The sequence below is a fragment of the Callospermophilus lateralis genome, chromosome 13 (genome assembly GCF_048772815.1).
Source record: "Callospermophilus lateralis isolate mCalLat2 chromosome 13, mCalLat2.hap1, whole genome shotgun sequence".
NCBI lineage: Eukaryota > Metazoa > Chordata > Mammalia > Rodentia > Sciuridae > Callospermophilus > Callospermophilus lateralis.
Window position 1 is genome coordinate 48,930,149 of NC_135317.1, and position 22,933 is coordinate 48,953,081.

At 37.6% G+C, this 22,933-nt stretch overlaps 1 protein-coding gene across 1 annotated transcript in view; it reads right to left on the bottom strand.

The window, feature by feature from the left end:
* Positions 1-1,034: 1,034 nt before the first annotated feature.
* Positions 1,035-22,933, bottom strand: part of Olah (oleoyl-ACP hydrolase) — a 68,433-nt gene continuing 46,534 nt past the window's right edge. The window contains exons 2-8 of the mRNA XM_076831480.1: positions 21,407-21,504; positions 19,929-20,059; positions 14,120-14,258; positions 12,354-12,453; positions 11,539-11,708; positions 3,112-3,194; positions 1,035-2,393 (exon numbers count right to left, since the gene is read on the bottom strand). Of these exons, the coding sequence (XP_076687595.1) occupies positions 2,251-2,393; positions 3,112-3,194; positions 11,539-11,708; positions 12,354-12,453; positions 14,120-14,258; positions 19,929-20,059; positions 21,407-21,504 (864 nt within the window). The 3' untranslated portion in view covers positions 1,035-2,250. The remainder of the gene's footprint in view (positions 2,394-3,111; positions 3,195-11,538; positions 11,709-12,353; positions 12,454-14,119; positions 14,259-19,928; positions 20,060-21,406; positions 21,505-22,933) is intronic.

The following is a 22,933-nucleotide window of genomic DNA, read 5'->3' on the forward strand; positions in this document are numbered from 1 at the left end:
GGTGGGACTGCAAATTGGTGCAGCCAATTTTGAAAGCAGTGTGGAGATTCCTTGGAAAACTGTGAATGGAACTACCATTTGACCCAGCTATTCCTCTTCTCGAACTATACTCAAAAGACCTAAAAACGGCATACTACAGGGACACAGCCACATCAATGTTTATAGCAGCACAATTCACAATAGCTAGACTGTGGAGCCAACCTGGATGCCCTTCAATGGATGAATGGATAAAAAATTGTGGCATTTATATACAATGGAATATTACTCAGCACTAAAAAAGTAACACGATCATGGCATTTGCAGGGAAATGGATGGCATTAGAGCAGATTATGCTAAGTGAAGTTAGCCAATCCCCCAAAAAACAAATGCCGAATGTCTTCTCTGATATAAGGGAGGTGACTCAAAATGGGGTAGGGAGGAAGAGCATGAGAAGAAGATTACCACTAAATAGGGAAGAGAGGTGGGAGGGAAAAGGAGAGAGAATGGGAATTGCATGGAAGAGGGAAGGAGACCCCCTTTGTTATACAGAATGCAGTATGACGATGTGAGAGGAAAAAAAAAAAGAAGAAGAAGTGGGTCACATTAGATTGAGTAGAGAGAAGTGATGGGAGGGGAGGAGAGGGGGAAAGGGAATGGAAAGACAGCAGAATACAACAGACATTATTATTACTGTGTGTATATATGTGACTGCATGACCAATGTGATTCTGCAACCTGTACACTCAGAAAAATGAGAAATTATATCCCATCTGATTCAAATGTATGATATGTCAAGATCATTGTACTGTCATGTGCAACTAATTAAAACAAATTTAAAAAAATAAAAAGAATAAAATTGGGTTTTATATTTAAAAATCACAAATCTGAATGAATTTTTTACCAATTCTTTACTAAGGAAGCTCTGGAAATTTCATCAAACTAAAATGTACAGAAGAACACACACTAAACATTTAATATAAATTGTTTGAGGCTGTTTCTAGCCCAAAATTTATTATGTAAATTCTAAGTCAAAGCCCCTAGCCCCAGTAATGATTTTTGTATTATTTGTACTTGGTTTAAAATGTTATGATAAGTTTTGGGAAAATGTCTCCTATATGCATTTTCCTTAATCTTGTTTTCTAAGACCCTACTGCCCATATTATTTTAATGAAATGAATGGTCATATTATGTAAATATAAATAAATATAAATATGCAGATGCTTTAAAAGTTAACATTTTAATAATTAGTATTATGTTAAGCAGTGTGAGCTATAAGGAAGAGACATCAGTCCCATTAAGTTAGTCGAATTTACTGTAAAGGTGTGATGGAAAGAAGGAAATGGGCAGTGGGGAGGGGCTTGACTGCACTGGTCAGGCCTTGAAGAGATGGCCCAGGCAGCCCCAGGATACCTCCATGCTTCAGTCCCTTCAGGAGGCATCTGTGGATCCACTTGTAGTTTCTGCCATTGTTGTGACGCAGATCATTTACTCTATTTCTGCTACTCTTTTTGTCTTGGATTCTTGTTTGTTTCCAAATGTTCCATTTTGTTTCCATGCCAAGTTCAAGTCACAGTGAGGCCAAGGCAGCCTTTTTGGCTTAACCTTCATGCTTGACCACTACAAACACCCATGAGTAGACTCCAGGTTGTTTGTCCTTGAAAGGCTCACCCTGAGTCCATCAGTCATTAGCAGAACCACAGACCCCACCCAGTAATTCATGTAGAAGGAGCTGGTTATGAAGAAGGCTGAGCTCGAAGGCATTCTGAGGATTTGTTGATACAGGTAATAATTGTATATGGCTGCCTTCGCATCATAAATCGATAGGTTACATTTTCTTATTAAATAGGACTGCTCTGTATTTCAAAAGATACATCAAGCATATGCTAATCATTTTAAAATAATCGAAGAAGGCTAAGGGCTATAGTTTAGTGGCAGAAAGCTTGCCTAGTATGTGCAAGACCCTGGTTTTGATTCCCAGCACTAGAAAAAAAAATGATAAATAATTGAAGGGAAAAATGATAATTTACCAAGCATTAATTTTGTTGGCAAAATTTCCACGGATGCAAATTGAATGAAATTCTAATAAAAACGTACTCTGCCAGAAGTGTGTTTTACATCTTTGTCTTTTGTCCCCACATACATAATTGCTCAAGGGAGAAATGCATTCTTATATAATAAATTATCCTGACAGTAGAAAATATGTGATTTCCAATCTCTGAATAAAACTACTGAGCTACATCTGTATAACCGAAGGTTATAAAGGAAAAAATACCTAAAAGTCAGCAAGCATTGACAGTTCTAGACACTTGATTATATAGTTCTTGATGAAGTTTTCATTGTCAGGTTCCAGAAGATAAAAGTGATTTCCTGGCAGCACGTGAATATCAACAGTTCCATTGGTCGTATCTTTCCAGGCTAAAAGTAAACAAAATTGTATTTAATAACAAATGACATTTGCCATCTAAAACAAAATACTTATTTCCAGATAGTATTTATCTAAGAGCTGATGATACCCAATGGTAGTTATTTCCAAGGTGTCAGGTTCTATGCATCCTGTATTTTTATTTTCTCTAACACCTATCAATGTTGTTACTAGTATTCCCAACCACCCCTCTACTGGGGATTAAACCCAGAGGCACTTTACCACTGAGCCATTCCCCAGCGCCCCCCACCCCAACCTTTGTTTTTTGAGACAGAGTCTCACTAAGTTGCTTAGGGCCTCACTAAGTTGCTGAGGTTAAACTTGAACTTGTGATCCTTCTGCCTCAGCTGCTGGGATCACAGGCATTCACCATCATGCCCAGCTGTGTTCTTTCATTTTATATGTGATCAGTACCTCTCCATCTATACTAAATAAAACTGGGGGCTGGGGATGTGGCTCAAGCGGTAGCGCGCTCGCCTGGCATGCGTGGGCCCGGGTTCGATCCTCAGCACCACATACAAACAAAGATGTTGTGTCCGCTGAAAACTAAAAAATAAATATTAAAAAATTCTTTCTCTCTCTTTAAAAAATAAATAAATAAATAAAACTGGGATGAAATTCTTGTTCACTGCACTGATAGTTGACATTTGCTGAAAATCACCAGACATATAATTTCAATAAAATACCCAAAACTATAAAAAATAATTTCACCTTCTATATCCTTTATTATGTCTTCAGATCCAACAAAACATGTTAAGTCACAAGCAAGAACGGCCTTAGAGGGTTTGTCAAAGCTGTAGACAAAAAAGAGCTGATTAAGCAACACCCAGAACCTCATCCTCTTAATAGCTTCCCTGAAGTGAAACAGGAGGCTCACCTTTGGCTCTTCCCACAATGCAAACAGTTTTTCACCAGGGACACTTCTCCCTATCAGAACCTGCCTGAGCCTCACTGTGATCCAGGCCATTTTCCAACCTCATCTAAGTTCTAGAATGTACAGCGGGCAGCAGGATGGTGCTGGGGGCCCAGGGTGAGGGTGAGGCTGGTTTCAACCAGTGCTGTTGGCTGCTGTGGCCCAGACATAACCTCTCTGATTCTCCCAGCTCTCTCCACGGTCCAGGGAAGGTTCTCATGCACAGAACAAGAGTGGGTTCAGCCTCCATTTCACCACCTCCGTTTCACAGCACAGATATATTTACTGAGCTGGATGCTGGGGGCTGGGGACCTGCAAATAAACAAATTCAGGCCCCGCCCTCCTACATCTGAGAGACTGGCAGGGAGAGAGATGTGCATGAAATAATCAGACAACTGAAGAGAGAAGGAAGTACTCCCAAGCCAGGTGATCTGAGAGCATGGGACAGGAGGGAGGACAGGCTAGGGTCAAGTTGGGTCTCCCTGAGGAAGTGGGCAGCATCTAAGATCTGAATGAATACGAAAGAACTGAGCAAAGAGGACAGAGGCTGCAGGGAAGGAGGAAAGGGGTTCAATGTATTGCTCAGAGGCTGAAGGGGATATTGGGAGAAATCAAGGTGAAGAATAGGCAAGGGCCAGGAGCAGGCCACATGGAGGAATGTGGCCATCCTCAGAATGGTAAGTCACAAAGCGTTTAAGTCGTGGTCAAACTTGACACTCACCCCCCTGGATACAGTGTGGGGAAAGGGCTGGAAGGGGACAGGGTTGCACGAGAGAACCGACTAAGGGTCTCTTCCAATAGCCCAGGCGAGGATTTCTCTCCTGTCTAGGATGTAAAAACTAGGAGAGTGACTCCCACCCTCAGAGTATGGGGGAACAACAGATTAACTCATGGGAAGCTGTGGCGCAGGGCACATGCAGGCCCTCTAATGAGAAGTGGGGGTGTCCTAGGCTCAGTCCTAGCCAATTGCCAAAGAGGTGTCTCAAATCAGCTGGAGTTTTGACAGGAGCTGGAGTCCCAGTGTGGGGTGGTGGGTCAGTGGGATTCACTCCGACTTACAGGCTCTTTTCCATGGGCCTCCACTAGTGGTCCACAAGAAAGATTGGGAGCAAAGCTAGAGGCCAAAGGGAGCCCCCTCTGAGGGGAAAGGGGACAGCAGGTAAGTGGTGGCAGTGGGACAGGAACTAACACTGCCACCTACCTGGGCCCTTCCCTCATTCTAAGCAATTGCCTTATACTGCTGGAGAGAGGCAGGAACACCTCATGGCAGGGCATAGAGGAAGACCCCTGGCTGCTGGGGAAGGACCGACACAACCCTCTACCCTCGGGGAAGGAGTATGACACAATTCTAGAGCAAATCCAAGCAGAGAGTGGCTAGGCGGGTAACCAGGTGGCAGAGTGCTTGTCTAGCGAGCGAAAGGCCCTGGATTCCATCCCAGCACTGCAAAACAAAATACAAACCCAATGAAGCAGAGGTCTGCTGCTCCTGGGAAGAGGCAAGGATTTTCCATCCAGGCCAACCAAGAGACATGAGGCAAGATTTGTCTATAACAGGGAGAGGAGAGAGTCAGCCTGAGAAAGTCCCACCCACAAATCCCAGACACAGAGGGCCTACCGAGGGGGATGCTTGAGACAGTCTAGATGCCCAAGAACTCTGGTAGCCCACATCCAGTAACAAGAACAGCCGTCTACACTGGGGGCGGGGGGGGGGAAGCCATAGAAGGGGAGAGATTGTCCTCAGTCTCAGGGAAGAATGAAGGTTGGAGATGAAGCAGGACCATTGAGGAAAAAGAAAGACACTCCAGCAGCCTCATACCCACTTTAACACCACAGAAACAGGGAACTGGTGGTGCAGGAAGGTAACCATAGCAACATCAAAATCCAAATTCAGCTCAATTCCAGTCTACATTAATTGGATCTCCCCCCAGGAAGGGCAGAAAGAGAGATGTGTTCAAATTCCCATCACAGATTCATTTCTGCATCTACTAATACTTTATTCTAAAAAGTATAAAAAGCTTTAAAACTTTATACATAAAATTTCAATAACAATTTTCAGACACACAAGAAAACAAGAGATAAACAATTCACTGTTAAGGGACAAAACAGTCAAAAGAATCGGGTATGAATAAGACCCAGATGTTGCAACTATCAAACAGGACTTCAAAATACCTAGGAATAATATGTCAATTGACTTGGTGGAAAGGTAGACAATGTGCATATGCAAACAAGGATTGTCTTTTTAGAGACATGAAAACCTTAGAAATCAAATGGAATTTCTTGAAATAACCGGCCACAGATATGAAGAGTTCCTGTGAGAGGCTTATTATTACTCACAGCCAGAGAAACAGTCAGTGAATTTGAAGTCAGCCAGTAGAAATTATCCACAGAGAAATATTAAAGAGAATAAAAGCTTAGCAAAGGCATCATTCCAGAGCTGTGGGACAGCCCGATGCAGTGGCACACACCTGTAATCGCAGCGACTTGGGAGGCTGAGGCAGGAGGATTGTGAGTTCAAAGCCAGCCTCAGCACCAGTGAAGTTCTAAGAAATTTGATGAGACCCTGTCTCAAAAGAAAGAGTTCAATACCCAGTACAAAAAGAGAGAGAGAGAGAGAGAGAGAGAGAGATGTGGGACAAAAATCAAACAGCATAGTGCCTGTAGAATCGGGACCACAGAAGAGAGGGGAAGTAGGACAGTCATCCAGGCAAGAGACTTCAGAGCTTTGAAAATGCCTAGCTGTCGCATCTCCACTCTGGACCCCAAGCTCTGAGCTTTGATGGTAGGTGATAGGGAAGGACTGAGAGATGTGCTGGGCCTAATTTTATTTATATTAGAAAGAGCTAAGAGCCAAGGCCTGCTGAAACACACAGACTGAGAAAGGGGAAGGAGCAAGAGAGGAAGGGAAGAATCAAAGAACAGGGTTTGGGGAGAACTTTTGGAACTGGAGGAAACTGATAGTGATTATAGCTACAGCAACTTGATTCACCTGAGTGAGGGTGAGAATGTTAAGATGTTTTCTTTCTTCTAGGAGTGGATTATTTCTAGGACTGATGTATGTTTTATTTTTTGTGTTTGGGAGGTTTATTCAGAGTGAAAAACAATAGAATGCTAGTGAGTTTTTTTCTTGTTTTGTTTTTAAAAATGGCCTGTGGTTAGTTAAATGTAAAATCCAAACTAAGGACCTGTAGTTAGTTACTTGAGTTATTCTTTTTACCCTTTCCTTGCACAGATGGAACAAGGTGCTAAAGAAACATGCTCAGAATCTCACAGCTGGTGAGACACAGGCAGAAAGGGTTTTGATAGTAGTAGTAAGTGAATTCTTTTTTAAAAATAATAGATGTTATCACCTTTTAAAAATCAATTCCCCCAAAAAAATGTAGTAAAGAAGAAGAACCATAAAGGTTTGCTAAAAACAACTCAAGGCATTCATATAAAAATACCAAAGAAGTATGTGGAGGTATATTCTCCTAGAAAAAAAAAATGAAGGTCAGCCATTCTCTGTGACAAGGCTAAAAAAAAAAAAAAAAGAAAAAGAAGAAAAAAGCATACCTTGAAATTTAAACTACTGCATGAAATACCTATTAAGGTGACTATGTTGATATCAGGTGGATATATATAATTTTTAATATATTTTTAAATTTTAGTTTGCTATATACGATAGCAGGATGCATTACAAACCATATTACACATATAGAACACAATTTTTCATATATCTGGTTGTACATAAAGTAGAGTCACACCATTTGTATCTTCATACATGTACTTAGGGTAGTGATGGCCATCTCATTCCACTGTCTTTCCTACATCCATGCCCACTCCCTCCTCTCCCTCCCCTTTGCCCTATCTAGAGTTCATCTAATCCTCCAGTTCCCCACCCCAACCCCATTATGAATCAGCTTCCTTAAATCAGAAAAAATATTTGGCATTTGGTTTTGGGAGATTGGCTAACTTCACTTAACATTATATTCTCCAACTGCATCCATTTACCTATCAATTTCATGATTTTATTCTCTTTTAATGCTGAATAATATTTCATTGTGTGCGTGCGCACGCACATGTGTGTATCACATTTTCTTTATCCATTCATCTACTGAAGGGCATCTGGGTTGCTTCCACAGTTTAGCTATTGTGAATTGTGCTGCTATAAACATTGATGTGGCTGTGACCCTGTAGTATGCTGTTGAATAGCTGGGTCAAATAATGGTTCCATTCCCAGTTTTCCAAGGATTTTCCATAATGCTTTCCATGTTAGCTGGGCCAGTTTGAAGTCCCACCAGCAATGTATGAGTGTGCCCTTTCCCCCACATCCTCACCAACACTTATTGTTGTTTGTATTCTTGATAGCTGCCATTTTGACTGGAGTGAGATAAAATCTTAGAGTGGTTTTAATTTGCATTTCTCTAACTGCTAGAGATGTTGAACATTTTTTCATTATATTTGTTTCTGAGAAGTGCCTGTTCAGTTCCTTGGCCCATTTATTGACTGGGTTATTTGGTTTTTACATATTCTAGAGATAAGTGCTCTACCTGATGTGCATGTGGTAAAAATTTGCTCCCAAAATGTAGTCTCTTTATTACCCTCACTGATTGTTTCTTTTGCTGAAAAGAAGCTTTTTACTTTGAATTCATCCCATTTATTGATTCTTGATTTTAATTCTTGTGCTATAGGAGTCTTATCAAGGAAGTTGGGGCCTAATCTGACATGATGGAGATTTGGGCCTACTTTTTCTTCTAATAGGTACAGTGTCTCTGGTTTAATTCCTAGGTCCTTGATCCACTTTGAGTTGAGTTTTGTGCCTGGTGAGAAATAGGGGTTTAATTTTATTTTGTTGCATATTAAATTCCAATTTTCCCAGCACCATTTGTTGAAGAGGCTACCTTTTCTCCAATGTATGGTTTTGGAGCCTTTGTCTAATAAAAGATAACTGTAGTTATGTGGGTTTGTCTCTGTGTCCTCTATTTTGTACCATTAATCTACCCATCTGTTTTAGTTACTATTGCTCTGTAGTATAGTTTAAGGTCTGGTAAAGTGATGCCACCTGCTTCACTATTCTTGCTAAGGATTGCTTTAGCTATTCTGGGTCTCTTATTTTTCCAGATGAATTTATAACTGCTTTTTCTATTTCTATGAGGAATGTCATTAGGATTTTGATTGGAATTGCATTAAATCTATATAGCACTTTTGGTAGTATACTCATTTTGACAATAATAATTCTGCCTATCCAAGAACAAGGTGGATCTTTCCATATTTTAAGCTCTTCTTTAATTACTTTAATTACTTTCTTTAGCTTTCTGTAGTTTTCATTTTAGAGGTCTTTCACCTCTTTTGTTGATTCCCAAGTATTTTATTTTTTAAGGCATTAACATTAAGTTAAGCCTTAATATTTGACTATTGTGCAAGGTTTAATTATTATAAAACAAGCTTTTCTATATGTTATTTTATTGAATATTCATAGCAATGTGGATTATTTTTAATTTTTAAAAATTTTAATTTTATTTGGCAAGTAATAATTATATATATGGCATGCAAGGTGATATTTTGATATATGCATTCATTATGGATCAATTAAGTCAAGCTAATTAGCACATTCATTACTTGACATAATTTTTTTATGGTGTGAGCATTTAAAACCTACTGTCTTAGGGATTTTGAAATGTATATTACATTGTCATTAACCATAGTCATCATGCTAATAGGTCTCCAAAACTCCTCTGTAACTGAAACATAGTACCCTCTGGCCAGCATCTCCCCATCCTCCCCAAATCTCCAGCAATGAGTAGCCACCATTCTACCCTCTACTTCTGTTGGTTCCCATTTTAGTTTCCACACATTAGTGAGACTGTGCACTTTTTGTCTCTCTCTGCCTGGTGTATTTTCACTTAATATAATGTCACTTAATATAATGTCACTTATTTTCACTTAATCCATGCTGTCACAAGTGACAGGATTTTGTTCTTTTTAAGGCTAAATATTATTTCACTGTGTATAGATACATTTTCTTTATTTGCTGATGTAGGCTTAGACTGATTCCGTGTCTGGGTCTTATGGATAATGCAACAATAAACACGGGAGTGCAGATCTCCTAATAAACTAATATGGTAATTCTATTTCTTTGTTTTTTTTTTTTTTTTTTGAGGCACCCCTGTTCTCCACAATGGCTGTACTAATTCACATTATGGCTACAGTGAACAAGTGTTCCTTTTTCTCCACATTCTTTCCTGCACTTAATATCTTTTGTCTTTTGGATAATAACCATCCTCAGGTTATCAGAGATGACATTTCATTTTGGTTTTGATTTGCATTTCCCTGATGATTGGCAATGTTGAGCACTTTTTCCTATATCTGTTTTGCACAACTTCTTTTGAGAAATGTGTATTTAGGTTCTTTGCCCATTTTTACATCAAGTGGTTTTCTTGCTATTGGTTCTTTGAGTTCCTCATGCATTTTGGATATTAACTTCTTATTAGATGTATGATTTTCAGATACTTTCTCCTAATCCATAGGTCTTCTCCTCTGTTCATTGTTTTCTTTATTATGGAAAAGCTTTTTGATATAATCCCAATTGTCAATTTTTGCTTGTTTCCTGTGCTTTTGGGATCATATCCAAAAATTGACTGCCCAGGCCAATGTCACGGAGCTTTCCCTGACTGTCCCATGAAGTTTTCATTGTCAGGTTTTGTATTTAAATCTTTAGTCTTTCTTAGTTGATCTTTATATACAGTGTAAGGCAAAGGTCCAGTTTCCTTCTTTTGCATATGGCTATGTACCATTTATTAAGGAAAGAAGAGAGTGTCATTTCCTTCTTCTATATTTTGGCACTTTTCTTGATAACCTTAAGTGCATAGGTTTATTTCCAGGGGCTTCTGATTCTGTCCCTTGGTTGAAGAGGTTTTTTTTATGCTAGTGCCATGAAGATTTATTACTCTAGCTTCCTCCCCCAGGGGGCAGTGGTACCAGGGATTGAACTCAGGGGCACTCAACCACTGAGTCACATCCCCAGCCCTATTTTATATTTAATTTAGAGATAGGGTCTCACTGAGCTGCTTAGGGCCTCACTTAGTTTCTTTCTGGCTTTGAACTCCCAGTTCTCCTACCTCAGCCTCCCGAGCCACTGGAATTATAGGTGTGTGCCATTGTGCCCAGCTACTGTAGCTTTTTTTGTAATATCAAGGTTGTTGTTTTGTTTTTTTTTTTTCTTTCTTTGGCATTTCTTGATCCCGAATCTGTGCTCAGCTTAGTCTTATAAGAATGACATTTAGACTAAGATGCTCGGGATAGAGATGTAAGATAGATAGGCGTAGGATATCTAGGAGGTTAACTGTGAACTGTACAGCATATTGAAGATAGGCAGTGAGGGAGGAGATGTGTGAAAATGGAAATGCTTATCTCAGTCCTAAAGGTGCTGCACATCTGTTTTACTCTTTGTAAGCTATCTATGTAAATGTCCAGTAGCAAGCACAGCCCATGGTGGCCCAATGCCTGTTCCAGGCTTTGTGGATGAAAAACAAGTAATATAGGCCCAAATGTCTGCTTTCAAGGAACTTAAACCAAGAGAACAAGGATCAGGCAAAATAGAAGCAATGCATGACAGTATATAAGGGTGACTAGGGTCCAATGCTGGTCCCACAGTGATAGCTCTGGGGATGGTAGACTAAGAAAAGTCATTTGTAGACTTAGGTTGTTAGGGGAAGATTGACAGAGCCTTAGGATTTCAGTTCTGTCAGAAATTCAAGCATTAATCCAGACATCCCATGAGACAAGGAAAAAAGGTGATGTCATGAAGCTACAGGAGTTCTGGAACAAATTCACAATAAAGCAAGCTTAGCCAACTACTGCTCATTTAACAACTACCCCACACTTAATAATGAGTAGTGATCCATTCCCGCTGATCCTGCTAAGAAGATGAGAATGCTTTGGCATTTATTCAATAAATACCCATTATATGATACAACATGCATGTCAACATATAAATGTATTTATATATGCAGCATATATAATATATATTTTTATGTATGTATTTTAAAGAAAAGATGTGCTAGTCATCTTTATAAATACAATGTCTGTGCTCAGTCTCCATTCTAAGCCAGTACAAATATTACAAACGGTCCCAAAGGAAATGGAATCCAACTCCTTGAATATTACCTTTCCATATCCACACCCTCTGAGAACTGCCAATCTGTATTGTTCTATAAACATCCACACACAAAATTGTCTCAGTTACTTACCTGTGATTGCCAATAAGCTGAATATCTGCCAACAGTTTGGGAATACTTTGTTGTAAAAGTCGTTCATCATCAAAAAAACTCATGGGGGTGCCTCCAAACTCTATAAGGAGAGAGTTTATTTCTTCTTCTGTCAATTCGTTAAGCTTGGGAATTTTAGGCCAGGCCTTTGACTGGAAACATCAACAAACACAGGACAAGGCAGTATAAAACAAGCTTGCTCATAAACAAAAGCTTTCTATCTAAAGTCAAGTCCTTAAATCAAGGCTGGCAAATGGAGCTCTTCATCTAAAGACTTCAGGAGAGAATTCTTTCTCTATGAAAGCAGGGGAAAGAAAGTTTCTCAGTGACTTGAGTCTCATCATGTCACCAAAATGGCATTCCAAACTCAGAATCCCAGGCCAGACACTGACTTTTTAAGGAGAGGAGAGGTAGAGTAGCAGGAAGCACACTTTAAACTAAAAGTCACAGAAGTTTGACATCACTGTCCCCTTTTCAAATTTTAAGGATTCTTTCCTGGCTCTAGTCAGTCACTTTTCTGAAAATTGATTAAGTTTTAAATTCCCAAAGTGGAGTATGAGCTCAGAGGTGCAAAAGCAGCGCATGTGATTATCAGGGAACTGATGAAGGGCACTTCCGAGAAATGAACAGAATGGCATTGAAAGAGATCTGAGGATTCTCAATCGCAAATAGTCTCCCTGCCATCATCCAGGCCTTACCATGCCAAAGCTTGCCCAAAAGGAAAACAGCATCCTGATTTTTATTCCCCCATTTCTCTCCCCTCCCCTCCTCTTTCCAAAGAAAATGAAAGTACTTACATGGGGGGTAGTCATACTTGACACAAACAAGTGCACGGGCTCCAGCTTATATTTTTCTTTTAGGTGCAGGGAAGTCATAAAAGCAATGTAGGATCCCAAACTAACTTGTGTAAAGACAAACATAAAGGTAACTGTTCAGCAAGATTCATGATGGTACAATATCATAAATACGGCAATGATCATGAAAGAATCAAAAGTGTAAGTTAATTGGTTAATAATTATTTTATTATCATTAGTGTCAACATAAAGAGTATTTCAAACACACTAGTACCGATGTCCCCAGTGCTATAGTTTGGATCTGGAATGTCCTCAAAGGTTTTGTGTTAAAGGTTTGGTCCCCAGCATGGTGTTATTAGGAAAAATTTTTAAGAGGTGGGGCCTAGTGGGAAGTCTTTAGGTTATTGAGAAAGTGCCTCTGAAGTGGATTTGTGGGATCCCAGCCCCTTCCTTTTCCCCTCTTTAACTGCCAGGTGATGAAGTCAGTGGTTTTGTTCTGCCACATATTTCTGACATAGACCCAAAGTAGCAGGACCAAGAAATCATAGATTGAAACCTTCAAAACTATGAGCCAAGTAAACCTTCTCTCCCTACAGATTGATTATCTCAGGTATTTAGTATAGTAATGGAAAGCTGATTAACACACACAGGCTTGAAATTCATGTAAATTTCCTTTTTCTGCCTTAAAAATGTGTATCATTAGGTTTATATCAGCAGTTCTTAAAGAATTGGGGTTTGAGGAGTTCTGGGAATTTCTGAGACTCCAATCGGTAGCCAAGCAAATCAAAACTATTTTCAGGATAACACTAAAATGTTATTTGCCTTTTTTACTCACATGAGTACATAGTGGATTTTTCCAGAGGTTATATGATATGGGATATTGCAAGAATGCAAATGCAGAGAGATTAGATTCCAGCTGCCTTCTGTCATGCCAGCAGGTAAAGAGATTTGCAAAAGTGTAAAGCAATGCTGTTTTTCTCATTACAATTTTTTGGGGGTAAAATATAGTCTTTTTCATAAAAATACATTATTTATTCAACAATATATGTAGGCTATTAGTGTTATGTTTTTGGTTTGGGGTTTCTTTTTAGTGGGGCGGTATTGAACCCAGGAGCTCTTAAACCACTGAGCTATATCTCCAGCCTTTTCTATTGTTTATTTTGACACAGGGTCTCACTAAATTGCTTAGGGCCTTGCTAAGTTGCTGAGGCTGGCCTTGAACTCAGCCTTCTGAGTCACTAGGATTATAGACATGTACCACCATACCTGCTTGTTAGTATTATTTTTAGATAAATTAGTAATTAAAAATATTTAAAACTTCTTAATTGTACTTTCTAATATGGTAAATATTGACTGATACATCACGTATAAACCCAAGATATTTGAAGTTCTCAATGCATCCTGAAAGTATAAAAGGATACTGGGACCCAAAAGTTTGTGAACAATTATAGATATGTAGATATATTTTGTAGAAAAAAAAAACAAGGGATGATTCATCTGCAAATTGCATTATTTATAGGTCTTATGAAATAAAGGGCAACCCAGCCCCATGTCCATAAGTGGAATGTGAAGTGCAGATAATTTGGAAACACATATCAAGAGTGTTAACAAAAAGCATCTTATTCAAATTAAATACTGGGAATTTATCCTGAGAAAACAATAACAGATTTATGCTAAATTTTTCATAACTTCAATGTTCATTGAAGTTCTGCATTAACCATGAATTGGTGAAGAAATTACCCCAGCTGTCTTTTAGAATATTTAAATACCTGTGGCCAAAAAATGCAAATGGTTTATCCTGGATGATTGGCAGCAGGGCATGAACAATTTCCTCAACTACATGGTTGATGTCATTTGCAAAAGGTTCTTCCAGTCGACTTTCTCTTCCAGCAAGTCTTAAACAGGAGACTGGATATTGGGAAACACAAGTAAGTACATTCAGATAATGAATGGGGTACTGTGATGTTTAAAGGGTCTTATATTTAAACAATGTGAGCACTTCCAAAGAAGCAAATTATGACCAAGTCCAGTGAGTAAAAGTTTAGAATTTGCTGATAAGAAAAACAACATAAAATACCTAGAAATGATAAATAAATAGATAGATGAAATATGCAAGCAATTAGATGCATAGTCTAGATCATAGTAAAGGGAAAACCTAGAAGAAGAATAAAATAAGAGGGAACTAAAATTTTCAGAAGTGAGTATGTAACAATGAAATGGTAATTCTGACAGCCATTGCTTCTATCAGAAAAATAAAACACCAGCTTTCAAAGCTGACCAAAAGAATTTAGCCATTCCATAATGTATACATATATCAAAATGATATTGTACACTATAAATATGTATAATTTGTCAATTTTGATAATTTTAAAAAAATTACCTCCTTAATAATTGTATCACCCAATGAATGTACATTTCTATAAGGCCAGAGGTAATTTCTATTTCATTCAACATTGTATTCCCAAGACCTGTCACAAAAATAGATACTTGGAGTTTACAAATAAATAATAAGAAAAAAAAGAAGCTGACCAAAAGAGTTGGGAGACAAGACATTGGAATGCTTTAAATTTGAGAGTCAGAACTGAGTCCTCTACATAAAACCAGTAAACTCTAAACTCTAAAACCTCCATGAAGAAATTGTGAGGGGGGGAAAAAAGGATATTCTCCTAATGGCAAAGAAGAAAGCAGAAGTTTCTGGTTTTGACTCTGGATGTGGGTTGGGATTGGGGTCTCTTATAAACTTTGTGATTGTGGCATGCTTAGTGGCTAGGAAGTTTCTGTGCAAAGGCACAGAATGTCTGGTTGCTGGGAAACTTCCATATAAAAGACACAGGATGCCTGGCCCCTGTAGCAATGTTCTTCACAAGGAAGCTCTGTGTTAAGAGTTTTATCAGTTTTGACCTTGATCTTAGGCATAACTCCTGGGAATAAAGGGACTTCCTTGCTAGATAACTACAATGTTTCACCAAGCTCCGGTCCTACTGAATCTGCCCACTAACTTTAACAATGGACTTTCTTAAGAGCTGCACAAAGCTCCTGCCATTGCATATTGTAACTATGAAATGTAATTGCAGAATAAGCAACCTTACAGATACTTTAAACAATAATGTAGTTATGGTACTAATGACCTAATGTAACCTATTGGTATAAATAAACATGGTCACTTGGACAAGAGCCACTTTCCTGCCTCTGCACCTTGTCTCTGTGTCTCCCTTTTTATTTTCTTTACAGGAGTCTGCCCTTAGACATCTTTAACCAAAGCAAATTTAAAGTTAGTTTATATTACCTTAACAGTATGAAAAAAAATGAAGTTGAAAAAATAACTCTTAAGTGAACCTGTTAGTAGTATCAAAGTAGCACCTGTGTTACAAGCATCCAGTATTTCCCTTAAAATGCACTGACAAGTATCTCCTCATGAATACACACACAGAGTAAGTCTTTCCAGAATCAAGAACCAAGCTGATCCCAAATAGCAGTGTGTTATTTAAAGGAGTTCAACAAAATCCAGCAATCAATAATATAAAAAAATCACAAAGTCTAGGATCTAATCAGAATTCACCAGACATACTGAAAAAGTGGGAACACATGACTCATAATATGTTTCCAGGAGTGGGGGAGGGGATGCAAACATGAGAAATAGACAAGAAATAACAATTGATGGGGTTAGAACCTTAAAACAGCTATTATGAATATGCACAGTAATATATATATATATATATATATATATATATATATATATATATATATATATATATATATAAACATAAATGTGATGAGAAGAGGAAGATTTTTTTGAAGACCCAAGTGGAACTTCTAGAGATGTGAAATAAAATCTCCAAAATTAAACACACACGTGCGCGCGCGCGCGCACACACACACACACACACACACACCCCAGATGTGATTAACAGCAGATTAGACATGAAGAAAAAGTAATAATGAACTTGGATCATTTAGAAAATGAAACTATCCAAAATTAAGCATAGAGGGCATAGGACCAAAGGGGAAAAATAGATGAGTATCCTGTGGGTACAATATGAATGAATTCAGCATAAATATAGTTGAAGTCCCAGTAGGAGAGCAGAGAGTAAGGAAATAAACATTTGAAGAAATAATAGCTTAATATTTCCAAATTTGATAAAAATTATAAAGTCACATATCCAAAAAATCCAAACAGAATAAATAGCAAAAACCACATCAAGGCAAGTCATAATCAAATTGTGAAAAACATAATTAAAAAATCTTAAACATCCAAAGAAGAGAGGCCTAGAGATGCAAATGTAAGAACAATTGTAGATTTCATGTCAGACACTTCAAGCCAGAGGACAATATGGGAGAGGACATTTGACAAGCTGGAATTCTATAACTTGTGACTATATATATTTCAAAAGTGAAAACTACAGACATTTTAAACACACAAACCCAAAAGAATTCAATGCAGCAGACTTGCACTTAAATAAATATTAAAGAAACTTCTTTAGGCAGAATAAAAATGTCAGATGGAAATTTGGGGTCTACTTGAACAAAGAAAATCATGTAGATAAATACAAAAGATTTTTCTTGATTTTAAAATCACTACAAAAGACAACTGACTACACAGAAATAATATGTAGGAAATTGTATTATTGAAAATAGCACAAAGTTCAAGATGGGGAATGAGTAACAATGCTCTTTTGACTCTTGTAACATTTCATGGAAAATGAAGTAGTATAGGGGCTAGGGATGTGGCTCAAGTGGTGGCGCGCTCACCTGGCATGCGTGTGGCCTGGGTTCGATCCTCAGCACCACATGCAAACAAAGATGTTGTGTCCGCCGAAAACTAAAAAATAAATATTAAAAAAATTCCCTCTCTCTCTCTCTCTCTCTCTCTCTCTCTCTCTCTTAAAAAAACATATTTAAAAAAAAGAAAATGAAGCAGTATAATTAAATTTGGATGTTGATTGTGATAAATTAAAAAAGCATATTGGAAATGTTAAAAAAAAAAAAAACTAAGAAATAAAACAGTGATTTAGAGCTAATCACCCAGTGGTGGAGGTATATGAAAGTCTTTAAAAAAGAAAAACAAATTCCAAAGTAAAGAGAAGATAAAAGAAAAAAAAATATGGTACAAATTTGAAAACAAATTGCAAGATGGTAGATTTAATCTAACCATATTAAATATTATAATGACATGAAGACTCAAACACTCCAATTAAAAGGCAGAGATAATCAGATTGACATGAACACAGCAAAATATATCTACACGCTATCTATAAGGGACAAGTTTTAAGTATAAATCACAGAGAAAAGATAAAAGAATAGGAAAAGATAAATCATGAAAAAAAATTGTAAAGGAAAATGAGAATGACTGTAATTCATATCAGACAAAATGGACTTCAAAATAAGGGGCAAGCCAGGTGCAATGATACAAAACTGCATTCCCAATGACTTGGGAGGCTGAGACAGGAGGATTGAAAGTCTGAGGTCAGCCTGGGCAACTTAGGGAAACCCCATTTCAAAAACAATATTTTTTTAAGGACTGGGTGTCAATTGATGAATGGATTAAGCAATCCATATACACAATCATAAAGAAGAATGAAATCATGGTATTTGGCAATAAATGGTTGGAACTAGAGAACATCATGCTACATTCTTCTAGTGGAAATGGTACATTTGCCAAAGTAGACTGTATTCTGGGCCATACCACATATCTAATCTAAAAGAACTGAAACAATACAAAATGTATTTTCTGATTCATAACACATTTAGGTAGAAATAGCAGAAAGTTATCTGGAAAAATTCTAAGTACTTGAAAATCAAGCAAAACAATTCTAATTAACAGGTGTCAAAGAATAAGCCATGGGAAGTATTAGAAAATATTGTGAACTGAAAGAAAATTAAATCAAACATTGAAAATTGTAAGGTGCAGCTAAGGCAGTAATTAGAGGAGAATTTTTAGCATTACATATTAAAAAGGAAGAACATTCTAAAATCAAAGACCTGGTGTTCCCCCTTGAAAACTGACAAGGCTGACATAGTGTTGCATGCCTATAATCACTCAGAGGCTGAAGCAGGAGGATCACGAATTCCAGGCCAGCTTCAGCAATTTAAGGATATCCTTTCTAAAAAGCTCAGTGGTAATGTGCCCCAGGTTTAATCCCCAGTATAAAATAATAATAATAATAATATCACAAATTAAATTGTTTTCCTATACATCAGAAATGAACAATTGGAATTTGAAATAAAAACTGATGTCATTTATATTCCCATTAGAAAGAGAAAGTGAGACAGATATTTAGCCATAAATCTAATAATATGTACAAAATCTATATAAGGAAAGTGATAAAACTCTGATGAAAGAAATCAAAGGATATTTAAATAAATGATGAAATACCTTATGTTCATGGATAAGAGGACACACAATATTGTTAAGATGTCAATTTTCTACAACTTGAAGTACAGTTTCAATGCAATCTCAATTAAAATCTAACAAATTATTTTGTGGATACTAATAGTTAATTCTAAAGTTTAAATGGGAGTTGGGGGTGTCCTTAGTAGTAGAGTTCTTGCCTAGCATGTACAAGGCCCTTATTCAATCTCTAGCACCATAAAACCAATCAAAGTATATATAGAAAGGCAAAAGAATCAGAAAAGCTAACACAATACTGAAGAAGAAGAGCAGAGATGAAGAACTGAAACTACCTAATTTTAAGACCTACTGTGAAGCTACAGCAATCAAGACAGCGTGGTATTGGTGAATGAATAGACAAATGGACCGGCAGAACAAAATAGAGAGCTCAAAAATTGCCATACATATACGGTCAACTGAACTTTGCCAAAAGAGCAAAGATAATTCAATGGAGGAAGAATGTGATTGTTTAATGGCACTGGAACAATTAGGCATTTATAAACACACACAAAAGAAAAGATTCTGGTGCAGTCTTTTCACAGAAATTAACTCAAAATGGATCATAGATCAAATGTAAAATGCAAAACTAGAAAACTTCTAGAAGATAACAGAATAAAATGTAGGTGGTCTTTGGTTTGGCAATGAGTATTCAGATATAACACTAAAACAGGATCTTGAATGAAAAAAAAACTTAAAAAGTACAAACTAAAAACCTTCTCATATTAAAAAAAAAAAAAAACCTGCTAAGTTGGACTTCATCAAAATTTAAAAGGAGGGCTGGGGTTGTGGCTCAGTGGTAGAGCACTTGCCTGGCATGTATGAGGCACCAGGTCGAGCCTTAGTATTATTATTATTATTATTTCAAAATGCTGGGGGGGAAAGCAACTAACAAAGAAGATCCTAGGAAGAGAGGGCAGTAAATTTAAATGGAAACACATAGAGAATAAGAGGTTTCAAAATTGAACAGAATCTCAGGGAGGTATGGGACAGTGTCAAGTGGGACAGCATAAAAAAAAAAGAGAGGAAAGAGAGAGGCAGAGAAGACATTTTTGAAGGTATAATAACTGGAAGACTTCCAAGTTAAATAAGAATTATAATCCACACATCCAAGAAACTCAACAAACTCAAATTCCTATATGTGCATGTCATCTGACCTTAGATTGCTTAGGTAACGATAAAAATCAACATACCTTCCAGAGTATCATAAATGTTTTGGCCCCACTTGGCAAAATAAGTGGAGCCACTTCCTGCCCAGGGAAAACAAATCAGCTTAAAAATTGCATTGGGCTTTGGGTATAAGCAGTTGAAAACTTTCTCATTCCTAGAAAGAAAAATCAGATATATTTAACATTACACATATCATTTAAATTCTCAAACTGGATTAGGTGAAAATGGAAATCTTTGTTATATAAGAAATGTATTTTCAAATATGAAGTGAAAGGCATTTTTTTTTTCTAAAAAGAGACCAAAAAAGGTTTTTATGGTCTGTGTTTGACAGTTTGAATATATAAACTCCTAGGGATGTTGGTGAAATAATCAAATATTTATGTATAATACTTAGTAAAAACATATCTTTTGTCTAGTGAAAGCAGTATAATTGTCAATTTTGAAATCGCCTTTTTCACAATTCAGAAAATTATTTTATCCAAACAGTATGTGGGTATCTTCAATCTCAGTATCTTTCTTACCACCATAGCCATACAAAATTAGAAGTGCCAAATTAGCTGTAGAGCCTTTGATCATTTTCAAGGTAAAACTGTCTTTCTTGGTTGGCAGTGGGGACAGGAGAGATTTTTCACTTATTTATATCAGTGTCAATCTCAGATGGTCCTCAGAACGCATTGGACAGGACATCCACTCTGCAGGTGAACCCATAGCCAAGACCTCAGGAGAGGGTAGAAGAGAGGGCTGCCCATTGCTGCTGATCAGGCACAGTCAGCAGAGCTACTCTAGCCTGGAGTTCTTGCCCATCAGCCCACCCACCCAACATCCTCTGCACTTTAAAGAAAGAATAAAAGACCAACAAAAACTGAACCTGCCTTCTACTTATTTATTACCCCTTCATTTTTTATTTGAATAATGAGAATTCGAAAACTTAAGAGTTGAGAGTGACCAGAAACACTATTTAATTCACTAGTACAAGATAGTGATAAAAGGCTATAGAAGCAAAGAAACTCAGGTTCAAATCCTAGCTACACCCCCTACCACATGACGCTAGGCAAAGTACTCAAGTACTTCAAATTCTCAATGTCCTCTAAAATAAGGACAATGATAAAGTCTTCCTTACAAGTTATTTTACAATGATTAAAAGTATCAAAAATGCTCACCATAATTTTAGGCACACACTAGAAGAAAAATAAATGATGTCAATTATTACTTTTTTTAATTTTTTTTAAATGGGGTTGAATTCAGGAGCAATATAGCACAGGGTGTATCCCCAGTCCTTTTTATCTTGAGACAGTGTTTTGCTAAGTTGCTGAGGGTTATCTAAGTTTCCCAGACTGGTCTTGAACTTGAGACCCTCCTGCTTCAGCCTCCCAAGTTGCCATGCGCCACCATGCCTGATATCTATCATTACTTATTTGACAGTTGACAAAACTGAAACCCAGAGATGTTAAGTCCCCCAACCAGGATACTGGGGCATCAAGTGGCACAAGGAATAACTTACCTGGATGTCCCAGCTGGGTGTCTTCCCTGCATGCTGTGAGGAGATGGTACAAAATTACTGGTTTCAGCGACCTGTTGAGCCAATGTTGAATTCAATTCCTGTTTAAATAAAAAATCTCCAATCAGCCTAGTGCACTCAGAGAAGTTACCAGATTAATTTTTCAAGTGAATGACTATAGACTACTCTGATTCCTATTAGAAAAGAACAGAAGAAGGTGGAAGAAGACCACAAAGAATAGAAGGGGGAAAAAAAAAGCAAAACAGGTTAGAAGCAATGTAACTGATGTGGTCCAAACAAGGGGTTGCTGATGATTAAAATTATCAAAAATTCTCACCATGATTTTAAGCACACAGTATACAAAAAAATAAATGTTATCTATTTAGTTATTTGGCAGTGGACAAAACAGAGACTCAGAGATATTAAGTCCCTCAGCCACTTAGTGACAAATCAGAATTAGAACACAAATCCACTTCCTTCCTGAGAGCTCCTTGAACCTCCAATAATTATTTGAAAGTGACCAATTACTTCACAGCCTCAAGTGTGAATGCCTGAATTGTTCCTGGCTAGTCCCTCCACCTACAGTTCTAAAAGTACAGAGAAGGTGCTGAAAGGAACAGAAAGATCTGTACAGCAAAAATAAACAAAACAAAGAAAAATTCTTGCTTAAACACAGGAGGAAAGTTCACTGAGTCCTTCAATTTTTTCCTTTGGAGACTTTTCTTAGCAATACCAATGCCCCAAGGTATCTGGGCTTGTCTTCTGGGTCTGCTCTCTGCCAGCATTCATCTGGTAGCCAATGCCAGTGCTCAACATCTTCAGGCTTTAGTTTATCTCATTTTCAAAATGGAGAAACAGCCAGGCATGGTAGCCCATGTGACTGCAGAGAATGAAGCCGGAAAATAGCAAGTTCAAATGCAGCCTGAACAACATAGTGAGATCCTCAACAACTTAGCAAGATCTTTTCTCAACATACAAAAAAAAAAAAAAAAAAAATGTAAATAAGCTTCCAGTAGATTCACCTACAAGACTCATCAGGCTTTCATTAACTATGTGGAAGTAATTTCTGTTGGGAAAACATAACGGCAGCCACATCCCAGAGGAAAAACCCCAGCATGGCGTCTAACAACCCTCCTTCTCTTCTTTGTTTCTTTCACTGGCACAAAACGTTCCTGCTGGCGCCAATGTTCAAACCCTGCTGGTGGGAAGCCTTCGCCCCAATTAGAATTAACTTCTTGGGCTCTGGAACTGACATATGGAAGAGCTTGCCAATAAACTGGCGACCTGTTATCTACCTCAGCCCTGCGACCTCTCCTTAGACCTTTATAAACACACAGGCTTTTGTAATAAAGTGGGAAACCTCTTTGGTAATCTGTGTCATGCGGTGCGGCGTTTTTCTAGTCTTACAATTTCTTCTTTGGTAATTAACTATAAACGTATAGTTATATACAGAGTCCCCCAGTTAGGTACAAATCAGAATTAGAACACAAATTCTATAAATTTTAAAAGTCACCTGCCTATTTAAACCTT